Source organism: Ptychodera flava, chromosome 4, assembly GCF_041260155.1.
Source record: "Ptychodera flava strain L36383 chromosome 4, AS_Pfla_20210202, whole genome shotgun sequence".
Taxonomy (NCBI): Eukaryota; Metazoa; Hemichordata; class Enteropneusta; family Ptychoderidae; genus Ptychodera; species Ptychodera flava.
This window is the reverse complement of record NC_091931.1, coordinates 36,270,026-36,289,053: the sequence shown is the minus strand read 5'-3', so window position 1 is coordinate 36,289,053 and position 19,028 is coordinate 36,270,026. Positions and strand designations below refer to the sequence as shown.

General features: G+C 38.2%; 1 protein-coding gene across 1 annotated transcript in view; it reads left to right on the top strand.

The window, feature by feature from the left end:
• The window catches only part of LOC139132260 (neurobeachin-like), a 240,835-nt gene that overhangs the window by 109,106 nt on the left and 112,701 nt on the right, over positions 1-19,028 (top strand). The window contains 9 exon segments of the mRNA XM_070698649.1: positions 4,174-4,337; positions 5,673-5,711; positions 8,261-8,368; positions 9,052-10,213; positions 10,796-11,031; positions 11,607-11,770; positions 12,846-12,967; positions 13,431-13,580; positions 17,711-17,847. Coding sequence (XP_070554750.1) covers positions 4,174-4,337; positions 5,673-5,711; positions 8,261-8,368; positions 9,052-10,213; positions 10,796-11,031; positions 11,607-11,770; positions 12,846-12,967; positions 13,431-13,580; positions 17,711-17,847 — 2,282 coding nt within the window.

Below are 19,028 nucleotides of genomic sequence, written 5' to 3'. Positions count from 1 at the left end.
CCAGAAATACGATCGAGACGATTCAAGATCGTTGCGAAACGGCTGGTTCAGTGAGTTTCCGTGGCTGATACATGACCGCACCGGAGGTTTGTTGAAGTGCAAGATGTGCATAGACGCCAACTTGCAAAACGTATTTACAAGTGGAAAACCGGACAAAGCACCGAAGAAAGACGATCTTACCAAGCATGCCAGAACAAAAGAACACAGGTACATTTACTGTTAATGTTGTTTTCACGATTTTTTTTCGATCACGCTTAACGAAATGTGTATGTAGTTTTCATAAATGTGATGTCCGCGACATGTCCACGTGTTTCAAGAACATATCGACACAATATTCTGTGATCAGAAGTCAGTCGTCTACTCAAAATATCATCATAACGAATGAAAAAAATGCATCGTAAAGAAAATAATTAAACATATTACATTATTGTTGAAATTTACGAGAAATTGTTTCAGCTGTGGGGGAAACTTTCAGATTAGGCCTGCTCATAGATCCTCGTTTTTCTCGAGAGTCTATGGCCTGCTGTATGTTGAATGAGATTCTCGACCGCGGGTCATCCGGGTACTTGAGGTTTTTTACGTCATTTTTGCGTCACACAGCGCCGTGAAAACAAATAATTGAAGTTCGGATTTTCAACCACCAACAAAATATTAAAAGTTTCAATACATAAATGACATTTCCACACAATTTCTGTATCATTCGCTCTTCTGTATCGTCTGATCTCTCCTCATTCACCTCGCTCGTATGCGTTTCACCTACTGACGTCACTCCGCGGTCGAGAATACAACAAAGTAACCTTGGTCCGACAAACCGTACTACAGCTGATTTTTTTTAGTATACAGTTTGCAAAATATATCTTACTGATATCAGTGAATCTTTTTCGTTTTCTATTTCCTGACTTAGGTTTGCTGCCAGTAGACCAGTTTTGCAACGTGATATGAAATGTGCCACTTCTTCAGCGTATAGCAAAATTAAAGATAGTATTGTTGCCCAGTTACGGACTGTCTATACTATGGCTAAAGAGCAGTTGTCCAGTAGGAAATGGAAGCTTTGATGGAGATGCAGGTGTTGAACGTAGGTGGGCACATGTTTTGAATCTTGAAGTTCTGCTTTTTGTGTACTAAATGATACGGTGATGTTTGCACTTACAACTTGATATGTCATTTAAATTTCTGTCCATTCATTTTCAGGGATGTGAACCTTTAAAACTTCTGGAGCATGGATCTACATTTCACTACACACATCACGACTGTGTGGATGATTTCTACAAATCTATCAAGACAGTCATCGAAAGAAAGATATTATCTGACATTAAGAACAGTCCATTCAAAATCTATGCAGCTCAGCTAGATGAGGCCACAGACGTGTCATCTTTGTCTACTTTAATGATTTATGTTAGATTTGTAAATGTTGAGGGAGTAGTGGAATCACATTTCTAAGTGTAAATGAATTGGAAAGTTGTACTGCTTCAGCCATTTATGAAAGTGTTTCTTGTTTGTTGGTTGACAAAAATCTCAACCCTGCAAATTTAATCTGTCTTGCCACGGACGGAGCAAGTGTCATGAGGGGTGTGAAATCTGGTGTTACAACCAGATTTAAGGAACGTAATCCTTACCTTGTTGCAAATCACTGTTTGGCACACAGACTAGCCCTTGCTAGTGAAAAAGCAGCCAATCAAGTACCTTACCTTGTTAAATACATACGTGATCTGAATGAGATGGGTAAACTTTTAAAGTTTTCACCTAAATTACTGAGAATCTTACAGATGAGTAAAGCTGTACATGGGGAACAGGCAGCCCAAAAAATAAAACAAGTGTTTTTCACTAGATGGCTGTCATTCAGTGATTGTGTAAATGCTCTTGTTGGTTGTTTAGACAGTGTAATTTCATGGTTGTTGCAAATTTCACAAGATACTTGTAATCATAAAGCTTTAGCAGCAGGGATGTTAAAACGGGTGGCTACATACCAATTTATTGCCATGACCTATTTTGCCGCAGATGCCCTTGGGTTGCTATCAAAATTGTGCAAGGCAATGCAGAGGGAACGTCTTGTATATTCTGATGTAAAAAGTCACATAGAGGGCACAGTAGTTGCATTACAAGCTTTGCTTCATGTAGATGGGCCCTTTTTTGAAGAGTTCAGAAAGCTTGTATCTGATATGCCGACTGATGAGGGCACACTGTTCAAATCTCATAAAATTAAAGATTCTGTCTCTGAGAGGGAGAAATTTGAAAGTAACAAAACAAAGTTCATAACAGAAATGGTGAAACATCTGCATGAATGGTTCCCTGATAGTGGGCTTATGGATGCTTTTTGTATTTTAGACCCACAAAATATGCCAGAAAACCCTGAGTCTAACTATGGCTGTGATAAACTGCAGGAACTGCTTGATCATTTTGGCATGCCAAAACCAGACAACGCTGGAAATATCCATGAGCCAGCTATCAAACCAAGTGAGGCAAAGCTTGAATGGGCTATCATGAAATCTCTTCTGTGTAGTAACAGGAAAATGAATACTCAGGTCTTTTTCAAGAATATTGTATTTGAGAACAGGGAAATATATCCTAACATGTGTTATTTGTATGCACTGGCTCTCACATGTCCAGTGACATCTGTAAACTGCGAACGAGGATTTTCTCAGTATAATTTGATTAAAACTGCACATAGAAATTTATTGACTGTACCCCATGTAAATGCTTTGGCAATCATATCTGTTGAAGGCCCTAGAATCAGTGATTTCAATTTTGAGGCAGCATTTGATGCCTGGATAAATATCAAAGATAGAACAGCCTTCTCAAATTGATGAAAAAATTGGGGAGGGAACCTGATTCCTTGGAGGAGGATTGTGATGTTGAAGGGCTAATTGATTCTGTCAAAAATGTTGCTTCACATGTAGCAGAACTTACCTGTATGTTAGATGGTAAAGAGAAATGATTCATAACTTTGTGAGGTGGATGAAAGGTACCATACTGAGAAAAATGTGAATTGAAAGGTATCATGTAATTTTCAGTGTTAAAATAAAGACAAGTAGATAGAAGGTTGATGTGTTGATAGTTTATTTGTGTGCATGCAACCGACACTGGAGATCTATACTATGGCATTATACACAGCTTTGTTTTCGGAAAATGTGTGGCTAATAAAATTTGTCTGTGGCTAATAAAATTTGAAACTATTAGCCACAGTGGCTAACAGCTTTCCAAACCCAGCGCTAACACAGTCTACATGTACGTTTTCAGGAAGTTGCATGATTAGTTGTCATCCCATTGCAGGATTAAACCAGTCTCAATGTTTGACAGGCAGGGCATGGCTTACTGAGATGTGGGAATCTAGTAATCCAGCAGGCCGGATCAAACACTGTGTTTTGGTTCTGAGGACTCTGTGATTTTACAGTGGTTTGCTTTGAAGCATTGGCATTACGCGAAGTAGACATATTGTCTAAATTGAGGTGTTGCCAACACTGTCAGGTGTAATTATCACCTGAGCAGTAATTCCCTCTCAAGTCGATCACAGTGAAATCAACTCTGCCAAAGTTGAAACATCGTCTTACAGCAGGTCAGATGTAGTCAAAACAACTACACCTAAAAGCAAGTGATAAGACTTGGACAGTGCTTGGACATATGTGGTGGTGTTGTTTAGACTACGTCTGACCGTCTGCTAGACAATGTTTTAACTTTTGCAGAGTTGATTCCTTTATGATCGACTCATGTTAAATGCACCTGACAGTGTTTGCAACACTTCGATCTAGACAATATGTCTAGTTTGTCTAATGCCAGTGCTTCAAAGCAATTCACTGTAATGTAGAGTTCATTGTGTGAGAACATTCGGAAACTTTCCAATCAAAACTGTGTACTAAATGTATGGTTCATTTATTACAATGCATGCCAAGTCCCTCAGTATCGACTGTAGAGTAAAAATTTGTCAGTCGTCGAAACTTTGCTATTGTACTAACGTTGTCTAATTTATAAAGTGCAATTGTAGTTTTTAAATTTTTTTGTCAGTATATCTTCTCAGGACAAAATTCTTAAAGTAAGGCAGTGAAGTGATATTTTGATTACCTGGCAATTCACCCACATGTCATTCTTGTTGTGTGAGTTCTTTTCCAGCTTTTAATGAATTCTCTCTGACTTGTCTCGGGTGATAACAATAACAATCATGCGTTATCATATTCGCAGCTTGTTGCTGTGCCATCCGGAACTGCTTGGAATGCCGATATCGGAACAGACCTAGGCTAGGAAGTTTGCCGACGTCCACAAATCCCAAGGAACTATCTGATGTTAAGCAGTCTTCTCGACAGAGAATTGAGTCACTTATCGAAGGCACTCAACCATCTGCAAAGGTAACTACTCTCTCTGTTACTATGGTCGTTGATGTAAATTATTATTAAATCAGTAATATAAATCTATGGAATAAGATCAAACTACACACTCACGGCAAGTCGATCACAGTCTGTAACCGTTAACATTCACGAACCTATAATTCAAGATTTTTAACGAAGTCCTTATCATACTTGTTTGAAATATCTGTGAATATGAATGGAGTATTAATTCACAAAATATTATGCAAATATTATGTCATGCAAATTTATGTGCCAGCAGATGATTTCTTTCAGATACAGGTTTGAAATTTCTTTTAACAATGACTACTTCACACATCGCCAAAAAAACATGTTTGAAACACTGATGTAGCATATTAAGATAATACTTCAGATACAGAGATAATCTTTCTTCTGTGACACTGACAAATATTGATAGATCATCTATGTAAGTGACCTATTTTTCCTGGCACTAAATACAGCTATAACTGCACAAAAATATTGTTTTTAAGGGGTGTTTTTGTGTGTGTATACTAACAATAGCAAATTAGGTATGTCATACAACATTGCCAATCCATAGTTTCTCTCTCTGCAGACATAAACTTTTCTATTCTGATTCTAACGACACATCTGCTGCCAAGAAAATTGATGTACATATATTTTGTTCTCAACCGATACTAACATGTCATTCTTCATTGTGTGTGCTATGACGTACAGTCTGGATCACTAAAACACACTAAAGGGATCCTCTCTACATATCTGTATAACCTGTGTAAAAAAGTGTGTTTTTGATTCTATAGACAGCCAATAAAAAAACATCCCACTCTGGAAGGATTATGAAATCCTAATGGAAAATTAAAAACATAATGATAAGATCTAATATGCAAATTTTCCAAACTGCTTTTTTGACAGGACAAATTTCCATTTGAGATGAAAGTTTTCACAAAATCAAGGAATGATAAAGAGTGATGTTTATTTTGTCCAGGTTCAGTCTTTTGGCTCTTACATGAACGAAATGTAGCTGAAATAGTGTTCAACAGTTTGCAATGGAGATGGTGAACAAGCCAGCCGGACTTGATGATATCAGGTCTTCTGTGACTCAGCATACAAAAATTTTTTTAATCATATATTTGTATTTGTTCTGTGACTGTAAAATGCTATTTTTGTCTTAATTTTTCCCCAGGGTAAAAGCTTGTTTTATCCAATTCCGTTCCACTTCAGAAACACTTAATTTCTTGCGTAAAATTCCTCATAGTTAAGGAATGTGCTGTTCTTATTTGCTGCTCCCTCCCTCCTGAGTATCAATTAATTTTTACTCCTTAAATTGTTTTCTTCATTCTTTACTTTAATTTGCCTCAGTCTGTCATCGTTGGACAATACACCTCCTCGACTTCTCAGGTAGTTTCTTTGTTCGGTTCTTCTTATTATCATTTTGTGTTGTGACTCCTGCCAACCAAGAACCCTCCGAGATGACTGGACTCCTGTACAGTGCGCCCTCATGCAGTCACAATTTTGTTGCTTTTGTTTATTACAGTTGGTCACCAGTAGAGTATCTGTAAAAAATATTAACATATATAGTAGCTGCATTTTCAGTGTTTGTTCTTGTCAAAACACTCTTCAAACATGCTTTCCACTGTTCTCCTACAAATTGTTTCCAAAGAGTTTGTTGTGTGACATTCTAAGTCTGGTGTGTGGAATTCTTGAACTTGACACTGTATGTGGTTACTGCTCGCACCATTTTGGTATCTTGCCACTTTCATCATCACATCATCATTTTTTCAGCCAACTCTGTATGTAGCGGTACTGTGTCATTTGAAATTTGCCTGCTTCATAACACTGTTACCTCCTGAGAAACATCTGTAGAATCATATCCACATACAACTTACACACTGTGTTAATGGTGGGTGCATGGTATATGCTTGGAAAACATTCGTAATCATGTAACTTACAGTTAGTAGTCTTGTTCATCTATGAATGACAAATCCTACAGGAGTGCACGGATGACATAACCGAAACACCATAAAAAACCAACTGCTTTTCTCTTTACTTACTCTGTAATTAGTTCTATGTGCCCAAAAAAGAATGTACTCAAAGTGTCAGAAACATTGTGGGATAGAAATTTTTATTGTACCGTTGTACCGTGGAATGGACTCCTACATGGAGTCTACACGATCAGTATTGCCGAATTGCATCAACATGTTTTGACTGAAGCTCGTATTTTCCGTGGAAGTGCTTGACCTACATGTGTAGTACAATGTGAATCAAGAGATCAAATTACCGGGCAGAGATCTGTCATCATGGAATGATTTCAGTAGACATTACGCAAGATATGAAATTTCATAGCACATAAAATATCAAAATGAATGGTACATGTCACGGGATATGTATGATATAAGAGAGCAGCTGTCGGCTCAGAGACGCTTTAAGTTGTCACCATCAGGAAGTGTCTAATATTTTATTATTCATTTTAATGTGCACACGTAAAAATTATGGTTATCAGACTGTCTGAGGCAAACAGACTAGCGGGTGATTGATATATTGTTTGACAATTTTTATCTAATTTTTGACCTCTGAAATATGTAGACTTCTTGTTATGGCTAAAAATTATAATGAAACACAGCTGTGCCAGGAAAGTGTATAAATCTTTCGTCACGTTTGGTCATCTAATAAATCTTTAAAGTCTACATTTGAAATTTGAAAAAAATATGTGATATTTCTAACATGTTCTGTGTACACCCTATGACCTGCTATGTTTTGTAGGCGTCTATGCAAAAATCAAGATTAGCTTTCATGGTGTAATCATCGGTATCTACTGTACTACCCGCCTTTCTGCAACCCATTCACATTAACACTCTGGTTCAACATAATTTACATTAATGTGGACAAGTTTGAGAAAGTGGTGAAGGAATTATGTAAATATCTAGCTTTCCTAAGTCTAGTGTTTAAATTTCTTCAGATTTGACCCATAAAATCAGGGTATGTTTCCTGCATGGATAGATCCTAGACTAACTTCCCAACAAAAAAGAGTAAATTAGTATTAAGATCATTTCACATGTATCATGTAACTGTCAAAGTGCATGCGGATAAGCAAATGCAAGTCTGAGATGGAACATCTTTGTAGTGTGCCTGACAAACCAAGAACATCAACATTACCTGAAGTATATACAACATGACATGTGTGTCTACTCACCTTGGTCATACTTCATCATTCTTCCAGTCTGATTGTCGCATCAATTACTCACAGTTTTTCAACTTTTTTCCTAACTTTTCTGTATTCTCTGAATGTCATGGGACTGTCTCCTCCATCACACTGCTGTCTATTTTTTCTGCTCTTTTTTCCTCTTCATTCCTTTCTTCTTAGCCCTCAAGAGGGAGAAATCAAAAGTGGTTTTTTTTATCATTAATGAATGTTATATTGTCTTATAGAATCTATGGTATGCCTAGCGGAGACCGTTTAGTTTGGTTTCCTATCAAAGACCATTATATACATCATGAAGCTGTTCTGTTATAGCAAGGGGGGAAAAGCAAAACGTTTCAGTCAACCTAACAATATTGACAGGCCTGTTTTCTGTTTTGGCATGTATTGTTGCTACTCCTGCCATGAAAACAAACAAAGCAGTCATGGGGCTGTTGAGGATTCAGTGTTATCTATTCAGACTTGAATGTCTAGTAAATATTTAAGTTACGGATTTATGAGCATCATAATTTTTTGCAGTGAAAGCCATCTTTCTAACCCTCTAACAGCGAAAATTACCCAATCTTTTTCATGACAATTTTTATGATAATCCATCCATTGCCTATCACAGTACAGCTTTACCAAATCACAAAAGTCAATTCATATTTTTTGTACAGTGTGATTTTACATTGTGTTTTTTTTGGAGGGAAGGTTACAACAAGCAAAACTGTGTACTACTTTGATGGTAACTTCTTTGACTTGATCCCTGCAGAATATTGTTCAGAATCTGGTAACACAGACGCCCCCAGTCAAGGAACCAGAGAAACTTCTACAGGACATGGATATCAACAGACTCAGAGCTGTGGTCTACCGAGATGTGGTATGTTCTGATGCTGAATATGTTTTCAATTCAGTATCTCCACCAGTAGGCATTAATCTGTTGAGAACTGGAACTGTCCACTACAAAATGGGGGCGAAAGGGTCAAAAAAGGAGGGCTTTTTGCTAGTGTATATTTCCATCTCATATTTCTTCTGATAGTCATTGTCTTTATGTACGCAGCAGTGTCATGATAACCAATAATGTGAACATGCATCTGTACTTTTGAAATATTTATATTATTCTTACAATTTTCAGGTGTTTTCAATTTAAGGTAGAATGCATCTTGGGGACAGATATTTGGACTCTATTAAAGATTTGTACAAATGTTTTCTCATAAACCACTTGTGGGGGCTCATTTTAAAGCTCTTGGGGTAAAAAAATTTGTGACCGTTTTTCGAAAAATTTGACTGGGATAGCAGCCATTTTTTATTTCCAATGTCAGTAAATGTTGGGATATTTTTTTCTCTGGTAGGAAACTTTGCGTGGTGACCCCTGATTTTTACTCTTGATTTAGAGAATGGTTGAAAGTTTCATTCGGTAAAGTTTGAGCAAAACTTTAATTCTTTCACTATCGATGGGCATACTACCTTATATGTGTGTAAAATCTTTGAAGATTTCAGAGGCAGAAAAGCAGATTTTCAACAATATTCATGGTTCATTTAATATTTTGTTGTGCTTGACAGGAGGAGAGCAAGCAAGCTCAGTTCCTGGCCCTGGCTGTGGTTTACTTTGTATCAGTATTAATGGTTGGCAGATACAGGGACATCCTTGAAACAGAGTCCGACACCAACGCTGCTGAAGAGAACGGTAGACAGAGAGCCCGGAGTATGATCAACTCCCCAACAAGTACAGACGGACACGCTAACAAGTTTCACTTTGCTAATAATGCTCAAGGCAATGCGCAAACACACGCAGTTGCTACTAACGGTGGCTACGAAGCCCGGGCTGCTGAAATTGCCGCTTCAGCTGCTGTTGCTTTGCCAACTGCCAGTGCAGGGGCCACTGGTGTGGTGCAGCAACAGGGAAGTTCTGTCCCTGTTGCAGCCGCTGCCGCCGCCGCCGCCGTTGCTGGTTCTGCAGTCGCTAGGGGGACTGCAGATGCCGGGCAAGGGTCCGCGGCCGCACAGCTGCAGCCAGAGGTGGAGCTGACCGGTGCTGCAGTCATCAGTGTTTCTGAGAGCAAGAGAGACTTAGAAGCCCCTGCTGCGACTATCCTGCCAACTGCAGATGCTGCTGCTGCTACAAGCTCTGTGGAAACTGTCAATGTGACAGCAAGCTCACCTGCAGTCATTTCTACTAGCAATAATGAACACCAGTTCAGCACTGTACAATTGGATCCTGACAACCACATGGTGGCCGCTGTCATGACTGATGCAGGGGCCGAGACTTATCCCTTGTCCCCAGTGCTACCATCATCAGAACCCCCAACACCCAATGCAACGGAGCACACTGCCTCCATCTCGTCGGTGGTGAACGCCTCCGAGGTGCCAAAGAGGGCAGTGCAGACCTGGCCGTGGACACCAGCAGTGGAAGAAGAGAAACGCAGGATGGCAAACAACAGGAAAGCCGGAAAGAACAACGATAACGGACATGCAGGCATTCCTGCTGGACCACCGCCTGCAAGTGCGTCATGGAACGGATCAGCGGCAGTAACTGGGCCATCCCTGACAGAGGCTCAGAGTCTGCCTACAGATATTGTGTGTTGGGGTGGTGGAAGTGTTGATGAGAGATTGCAAAGATCTTTAGAAACAACCGCACCGTTACTAAGAGAGATATTTGTAGATTTTGCTCAGTTTCTGTCCAAGACTTTAGTTGGAAGTCATGGACAAGAGCTTCTTATTGAAGGTAGGCATTCACATTTCTAGTGTGAATTTTAGGTTCATTGAAAAAATTCATAGTTTGAATTTAAATGAAGTCCTTCCTGTATAAAAAATGTTGTCATTCCATAAAATTCCAAACCCTGCAAAAGTTCACATCTTGTATTCTCTCTGTTTCCCATTGAAAATTATGAAAAAGTCTTGCATGGTTTTGCAAAAAGAGTGCCCACAGAGAATGAGAATACTCTCAAATTCATATTGCTATCAGAGTACAGACACTACATGGTGAGATCATTGTGTTATGCTGAAAAGTTCAAGGGAATGGAAGCAATAATCAAGCGAATCCAAATCCTAAATTCATGGGTATACCGGGATAGTCATTAACATGTGTCTAGACAGTGAAAGGAAGATATACTGAACTGATAGAGTGCACACTTGCAGTACAGGACAAAGTAAAATTTATGAAAGAAAGAGATACATATGTACCTGCAGGTATAAAGCAAAGTAACATTCTCCATACATTTTGCTCATTTACCAGTAGTCGCCCATATTTTTCTGGAAAGTGGGATCAGTTTTTTTTATCACATTTTCCCTTTTCTTTGTGATTTAGGTCTAGTGAGTATGAAGTCATCCAACTCTGTGATTGAGCTGGTGATGTTGCTGTGTTCACAGGAGTGGCAGAACTCCATACAGAAGCATGCTGGTCTTGCCTTCATTGAACTCATCAATGAGGGCAGGCTTCACTCCCACGCCACCAGAGAGCACATTCTGCGGGTTGCCAATGAGGCAGAGTTCATACTCAGCAGACAGAGAGCAGAGGATGTTGTGAAACATGCAGACTTTGAGGTGTGTATGATGGCTGGGTGTCCAACTTGAGTCATAAGGGTTCAGTACGTGTATTAATAGCTTGGGGTAGAGATACATGTAGAGCCTCCACGGTTTAGTACAAGTATACTGGTATACATGTATGTGATGCAGTTTTTATGTTTATACAGGTTTTTTCTAGTTTTGACAAGATTGAAGGTCAATGGACACAGTATTTTGCATTGATCACCACTAACCTAGGGGGTGTTAGGGCTGGAGTTACATTTGTAGTAATAGAGTTCTTGCCAAAGGCCCTCTAGGAAACCCTTTAGGTCATATGGAAATGTTTATATGAAGTTTTCCTCTTTTGTTTAACTTTTTACACCTGTGGACAAAGTCACAAGAATTCCTCTTAAAAAAGAAAAATTGTTTTGATGTGTGGAGCTGCCTCACCTCTATATCAGTACATACATGTACCACCTGTGTGAATCGGAAATGTGCAATACCAACCTTTTCTGTCTTTACCTGGAACCCTTCTATTCCAAAAGGAGGGCTTGTCCAAAGTATCATGTCATCTTATTACTAAATTTTATGTGTTTATCTTTGCCCTCAAACAGTCACAAAGTGCAACAGCTGCCGTGGAGCGCAAGGAAGAGGAACGTCTGTGTGATCACCTGATTACAGCAGCCAGACACAGAGATCACATGACAGCCAATCAAGTGTTGCAAAAGATACTTGGCCTGCTTGTCAATAAGCATGGTGCATGGGTAAGCAAAGAAAGGTATGTATGAATATATACTTTATCGTAATATGCTTTGAGATCTGACTTTACAACATGTTTGATCAGTGCTATGTCCATGCTTCTGCTGGCGGACTTATCATAATGTTCATAGCAATTGTTTCTTCATCTTGTTTGTAAATCCATGGATTGCTCCCTGAAGAATTTCCAATAGGTAGGGTCATACATGTAGTTCATGTCATATCAAGATTCTACATGGTGTAGGTCATGTCATGTCAAGAGCTCTTTTGTCATGGGGCATGGGTCACATCACATCATGTTATGTCAGGAGGTCATTGGAGCATGAACAATGTGATGTCAAGAGCTCTTTTGTCATAAGGCATGGGTTTAGGGCCATGTCATGTCACAAGGCCTTTTTTTTCAGTGAAGCATGGGTTATGGGCCATGTCATGTCACAAGGCCTTTTTTTCAGTGAAGCATGGGTCATGGGCCATGTCATGTCACAAGGTCATTTTTTCATTGGAGCATGGGTATTGCAATATCAAGAATTCATTTCCTCTCAGAAGTACATACCATCATCATTGATCAAGTGTCCAAACGTGTGAATGTAGTTTGTGTAGAATTAACGCGTTAGATTGCATACTTTGTGTCATGTTACAGTTTTTTGGTCAGATGGCCCAAAACATACAAAGGACTTGTAGGTCAAGAGTTCATTTTTTGATATGCAGGACATGGGCCGTAGAGCATGTAAATACTGTCATTAGTTCATTTGTCAACAAGGTGTTGGTCATTCCAAGATTTCATTTGTCAGTAGGTCATAGGTCATGTCAGGATTTCATATGTCAGTAGGTCATGTCATCTCATGTCCAGACTTCATCTCTCCATAAAGCATGACTATCTTGTCAGTTATTCATTCATCAATAGGTCGTGGGTCATGTCAAGAGCCCACAGATCATTAGGTCATATCAAGAATACATGTACATTATTCTCTCATGCACATTCTTTATTTGTTTCACATTCTTTGTTACTGTATCAACAGATTTGCTTCAATACACAAGAGTATTATCCTTGAATATCTGAGTAAAATAACATGCATCTCTTTTATCCAAAATTCAAGGACGAGAGAGTTCTTCAAGTTAGACACCTGGGAAGACAACAACCGTCGGAAGAGGAGACTCGTACGGAATCCATATGGATCAACACATCCCGATGCAACCTTGAAAGCGGCCATGGAGCATGGTAAGATTTCTGGTCGTCTTCATATCTTGGGAAATCAAGACTTCAGTTTTGATTTTCCACAATGATGATTCAATTCTCTACAATTTTGCCTTTGTTCAGCAACGGAAAAATGTTTCCAAACAATTCTTTGGATAAAGATTGCAAGATATCCTGTGAATGTCAATGTAAACAGTCAGAGATAGTGTTTGTTTACAATCATGGGCATTTCTTTAAAAACCATACATTTAATGGGTCTTTTTGCTCATGAGAATCATATCAGGACATTTGTTCAAAACACTGAAAGAATATTTGTATCGATCCTGATGACCAAGTGTGAGTAATTTTGGATTAACGTTTTCATTATTGAATACTTGATAAGTACATTATCATCATCATCATCATCATCATCATCGTCATCTTTAGCATATGGACCAGCATCGTCATGGTAACACCACCCAATATTGTATTGATTTGCCCCTCCAAGGTGCTGCAGATGATGTTGTGAAGAAAGCCAGAGAAGCTATCCATGCACAGCTTTCAACAAATAGAAAACCAGAAGATCAACAGAATGAACTTGAACCTGACGACCTCAGCAGTCAGGTAGAGGACATTGATTTAGATGCTGAACTCACTGGTATGTTTTTAGACTCTTCTATTTCTTTGAAATCAGTGTGGTCATTATCCTCACAAGCTAAAAACTGCAAAAAGGACAACAGAACATATGATGTGAATAAAATGAAAACTTGAATTCACATACATATAAACATTTTAACAAAATACTCATTACTGAGATACATTTCTTTTTGACCATTTTTTTGTAATAAAAAAGGGCAGAATGAATATGCAAATAATGACATTTCTGTGGCAAGACGGCAATGACAACAGATGACAGTTGATGGCATGAGACAACAGGCTCTGTCTTACATATTTCTGATAACAGGTGTGACACAAGGTGTATTTGAACTTCGATTTGCCTCCTAAATCATTTGGCCATGACATATCACTTAGGTTGGTCATTACTCATTTGATGCACTTATGTTTTTTTTTTGTACCTCCAATGCATTTATTCACATCCAATCTGCTGTCATTGCTGTCTTGCTGACCAGCCAAATGCTGTCATTGCTGTCTTGCTGACCGGCCAAATGCTGTCATTGCTGTCTTGCTGACCAGCCAAATGCTGTCATTGCTGTCTTGATGACCAGCCAAATGCTGTCATTGCTATCTTGCTGACCAGCCAAATGCTGTCATTGCTGTCTTGCTGACCAGCCAAATGCTGTCATTGCTGTCTTGCTGACCAGCCAAATGCTGTCATTGCTGTCTTGCTGACCAGCCAAATGCTGTCATTGCTGTCTTGCTGACCAGCCAAATGCTGTCATTGCTGTCTTGCTGACCAGCCAAATGCTGTCATTGCTGTCTTGCTGACCAGCCAAATGCTGTCATTGCTGTCTTGCTGACCAGCCAAATGCTGAGGAAATATCTACAGCCTACTCCTGTTATGGTTCTATCATTTAATAATTGCCTTCTAGAAATCTCTGCAGTATAAACTGAAAATGTGGTAGACCTAACTTCAGTGCCTTCTAGAAATCTCTGCAGTATAAACTGAAGATGTGATAGACCTAACTTTAGTGCCTTCTAGAAATCTCTGCAGTATAAACTGAAAATGTGATAGACCTAACTTTAGTGCCTTCTAGAAATCTCTGCAGTATAAACTGAAAATGTGATAGACCTAACTTTAGTGCCTTCTAGAAATCTCTGCAGTATAAACTGAAAATGTGATAGACCTAACTTTAGTGCCTTCTAGAAATCTCTGCAGTATAAACTGAAAATGTGATAGACCTAACTTTAGTGCCTTCTAGAAATCTCTGCAGTATAAACTGAAAATGTGATAGACCTAACTTTAGTGCCTTCTAGAAATCTCTGCAGTATAAACTGAAAATGTGGTAGACCTAACTTCAGTGCCTTCTAGAAATCTCTGCAGTATAAACTGAAGATGTGATAGACCTAACTTTAGAACATTTTTCTATTCTTTTCTTTATGGAAATGAACGTATTGCTGCATATTTCCATTTTTTTCAAAAGTTTTTCAAAAATAAACATTTGAATTTTGAGAGAATCACTAAACAAAAATCTAAGATTCCCTGAAAAAAGATTACAGGATAGTACATTTACTACATATCATAAATTAAGCTTTTTTCACTTAAATATTAGCATCTATCAGTGGTAAAATATGATATACCACTCCTTGCCTCATTCCTTGTACCTCGTGTTCATCGGCTTACTATAAGTAAAATCATTAGGCAAGGCAATCAGCTACATAAACTACCAGTCACCCACGGGAGTTTTCACCAATGGGTCCATTGAGCCATGAGAATATCATCAAAACACTGCCATAGATAAACATAATATTATTTTTTTAATACACATCACCAATTAATGCGTCAAAGACAGCAATCTCCAGGATTGTGTAGTGTAATACTGAATAGACGTATCAGTGCTGAGCTATGCAGTAATTCCAATCTTTCTTTCTCTCAAACAATTAGTCATGGTTTGCGTTTGTAATAAATATTAAATGATTCTGATCTAGCCGTGCATGAAATCAATATCAAGATCCTTTGAATTCTCAGACACAATGTCATTTTTTGATTGAAGATTTTGTTGTATTAATCATCTCTTCCCAACAATGTTTTCTTTTAATCTATATTTTTCTATTAATTTGTAGCTTGAATAACAGTGCCACAAAATGCCAGCTGTTTGAATTGCATGGCTGTTACCATCTCCATAGATTTATCAGTTAGTCACAAGCAAGGATATCACAAGCTCCATAGATTTATCAACCAGTGGCAAGCAAGGCTACCATCACATACACATTTGCTAGAATTTCTTTTCATAGTTATTTCACCTGTACATGTATGTCAAAGCAGTTTTCACTGCGTCAGCTCATGTCAGCTTTGGCATGAATGACTTGCAGCAGTCAGTCATGTAGGAGAGAATAGGAAATTAAGGTAGATCACGCCTTGGGGACAGATATTCAGACTCTCAAACTTTTACAATTCTCTTCTGATAAACCACTCGTGGGGGTTCATTTTAAAGCTCTTGGTGTAAGAAAACTTTTCACCAGCTTATTTTTTCGAAAATTGAAAAATTTTATTTTTTCTCCATGTGATGGAGATAGCCATTTTGAATTTTAAACATTGTTAAATCTTGGGTTTTTTGTTTCTCTAGGAGCAAAATTTGCACAGTGACCCCCGTTTTTATTCTTGATTCAGTAAGAGAATGGCTGAAAGTTTTATTAAGGAAGTTTGGGCAAAAATTTAAGTCTTTCACTTTCGAGGTGCGTACTACCTTAACCCTTTGAGTGCCAAACTCAATTTTTGTCACCTTTATAAAGTATACCCAAGTTAATTTTTTTTCAGACTTTTGCCAAAATTTTGATAAAAAACTGTAGCCAATAAAATGTGATATTCATTTCGTCCAAAATTATCAAAAAAATAACAGAAAAATCATAAAAATTGGTAAAATGTTGCACTAAAATTTGGTGGGAAAAATAATAGCACTCTAAGGGTTAAGATGAACAGTGTATGCGGCTGAACCTATGGTTGTACCAAGCATGGGAGAATGAGTATATGCAAAGACAAGAATGATGAGCATGCTTCTAAAGGGCAGTACATAAATATTGCAAAAATTGTTGATGCATGTGGCAGATAGAATTTAAAACGAAATAGAAACTTCTTTTTTTTGCCATGCATGCATATTCATATATACCAGAAAGTGCCTCTGTGCAATCCATAATAATCTTCACTGAGTTGGCTTGGTAATCAATTTTGAATAAATTATATATGCCCTACAAAACAGTTTCTTTAGATGAATTCCATTGAGTCTTCAAAGTGAAATATTAGTAACAGATAATATTTCATTTTCATACTGGTAGATCTTAGCAAATACCCATCAAATCTAATGCCATTTGAAATCCAATGTTTCTTTAATATCCTTCTTGTATCTTTCGGAATAAACAGTAAAAACCAAACAGCAAAAAAAAATATCAACAATGATACAGACAGGAAGTTTGTATTCAGGCATGATCTCATCTTGGAGAACAAAATTTAAAAAACCATGACAAGGTAATCACTTATCATGATTGGTTTCAAAATCTCAATTCTATTCTGAAGACAAAGGATTAAGTCGTCCTTGTTTGTATTCAGATTTAATAAAATGCATTTCAGCCTTTCAGCATTTCTGCCTATGTTAGCATCTATCAAATCAAAAGAAACTAGCAAAATCCCAGATCAAATTTGAGGAAACAGCTAATGGGTCCCTTGTCGATATCACATAGTAATATTTCCTGTTTTCCATCCGGAGACACTGTGATTTTCCAGGAATCCTAAGATCGTTTCTTTTTAGGCAAACTGTGTTGTCATTTTCAAGTTTGAATGTTTCAGTGTTTGAATTTATTGAATATACCATGTATGGTACCTGTACTTGCGTAGATAATTTTAATGAGCATATTAGGAGGGGCTGATAAATTCTATGTGTTACATAGATTGTTTCTGGGATAGGATATCTTCAGGAGACCGATAGAATTGATTGACATTGAGTTTGTACAAATTTAACTCTTGTCAAATGTTAACAGATGCATACACTGTACACTTGACTTACAAACTGTGTCTGTAACCTCACAGGCTGCAAAGAGATAGGAAAAGTAACAAATATGGACAAAGTTTTACATACTCCCTTGCTTCTCATCCTTATACATCTAATGTCTTTACAGGACCTCTTGTGTACAGCACGGCATGTTCGTTGATTGCACCGGCAGTATATGCCAAGGGAACACTTTCCATCACCTCAAATGAACTCTACTTTGAAGTGGATGAGGAAGATCCTGAGTTCAAGAAGCACGATCCTAAGGTGAGCTGTGTACACTTTTTATGGTTGGACTTCTCAAAGTCACTTTGATGAAGAGGAATGGTGAATTCAGTGTTTTGCAATGAACATCGCTTTCTCTATGGTTGGAATGGAAATTGAATTTGTCAGTGAGAAACTGTTTCCTTTACCTGTGGTGCTGTATGAATGGCAGAGATTTCATCAATATGATATTGTACACGTAGACCTGTCAATATTTTGTCCACCAGACTACATGACATTGTGCTATACTGCTGTTTGCCCATTGTGGTATTAGGAACAAATACTACTCACACCATCCATTGTGGCGCAAGGAACAAATACAACGAGAACCATCATCCCTTCCTAGCCCCTCACTGTCCCCTCCTAGCCCCTCACTGTCCCTTCCTAGCCCCTCACTGTCATTAACTCTGGCTTCTTAAAGTCCAAGTACCATGTAATTTGACACACTTGCTACACAAAATTCCGCAGTATTCCATTAGTTTATTTGATTGAATTAATTGCAACTTATGCATGTACTGATCAGTACAGTACCAAATAATGTTAGTGCTATTCTGTGAGTTCAGAAATAGTTGTCAGCATAGCAGGCTTTGACAGTCAGTGGTTAGCAATTTCAATGTCACACACACACACACACACACACACACACACACACACACACACACACACACACACACAAGATGGTCATATATTTGCTGATGAACCAAGCTGTAGAAATTTCATTATTCTCCACTCCATACTCAGCTGGCCATGCACCAATCAATAGTCGTGTCAGCTTTTCTATAGAGACTGTAGAACATATCAGAGATTGCGTTTCTGTGCATAGTCCCTCTATGAGTGATTGTGGTGTTTTAAACTCTTGAAGTGACAGGAACAATGAATGAATGGATGGATGAATGAATGAATGAACGAATGTGTGAATGAATGAATTAGAGATTGAGGTATATCTTTGTGTGGTTCTGCCTTTGTGTGTGCGTGTGTGAGAGAGAGAGAGAGAGAGAGAGAGAGAGAGAGAGAGATAGCACTTGATGATGATGAGGAGGAGAAGGAAGTAATAAGTAAGTAAACTAAAAGGCTGAGCACACAGATTGTCGACTTTGTAAAGATTTTTAAGTGCTGATGATTGTGAGATGTGGTAAGTTTGTATGCTATTTGTAAAAGAGCAAAAAATTGTAGGAAAAAGGTAA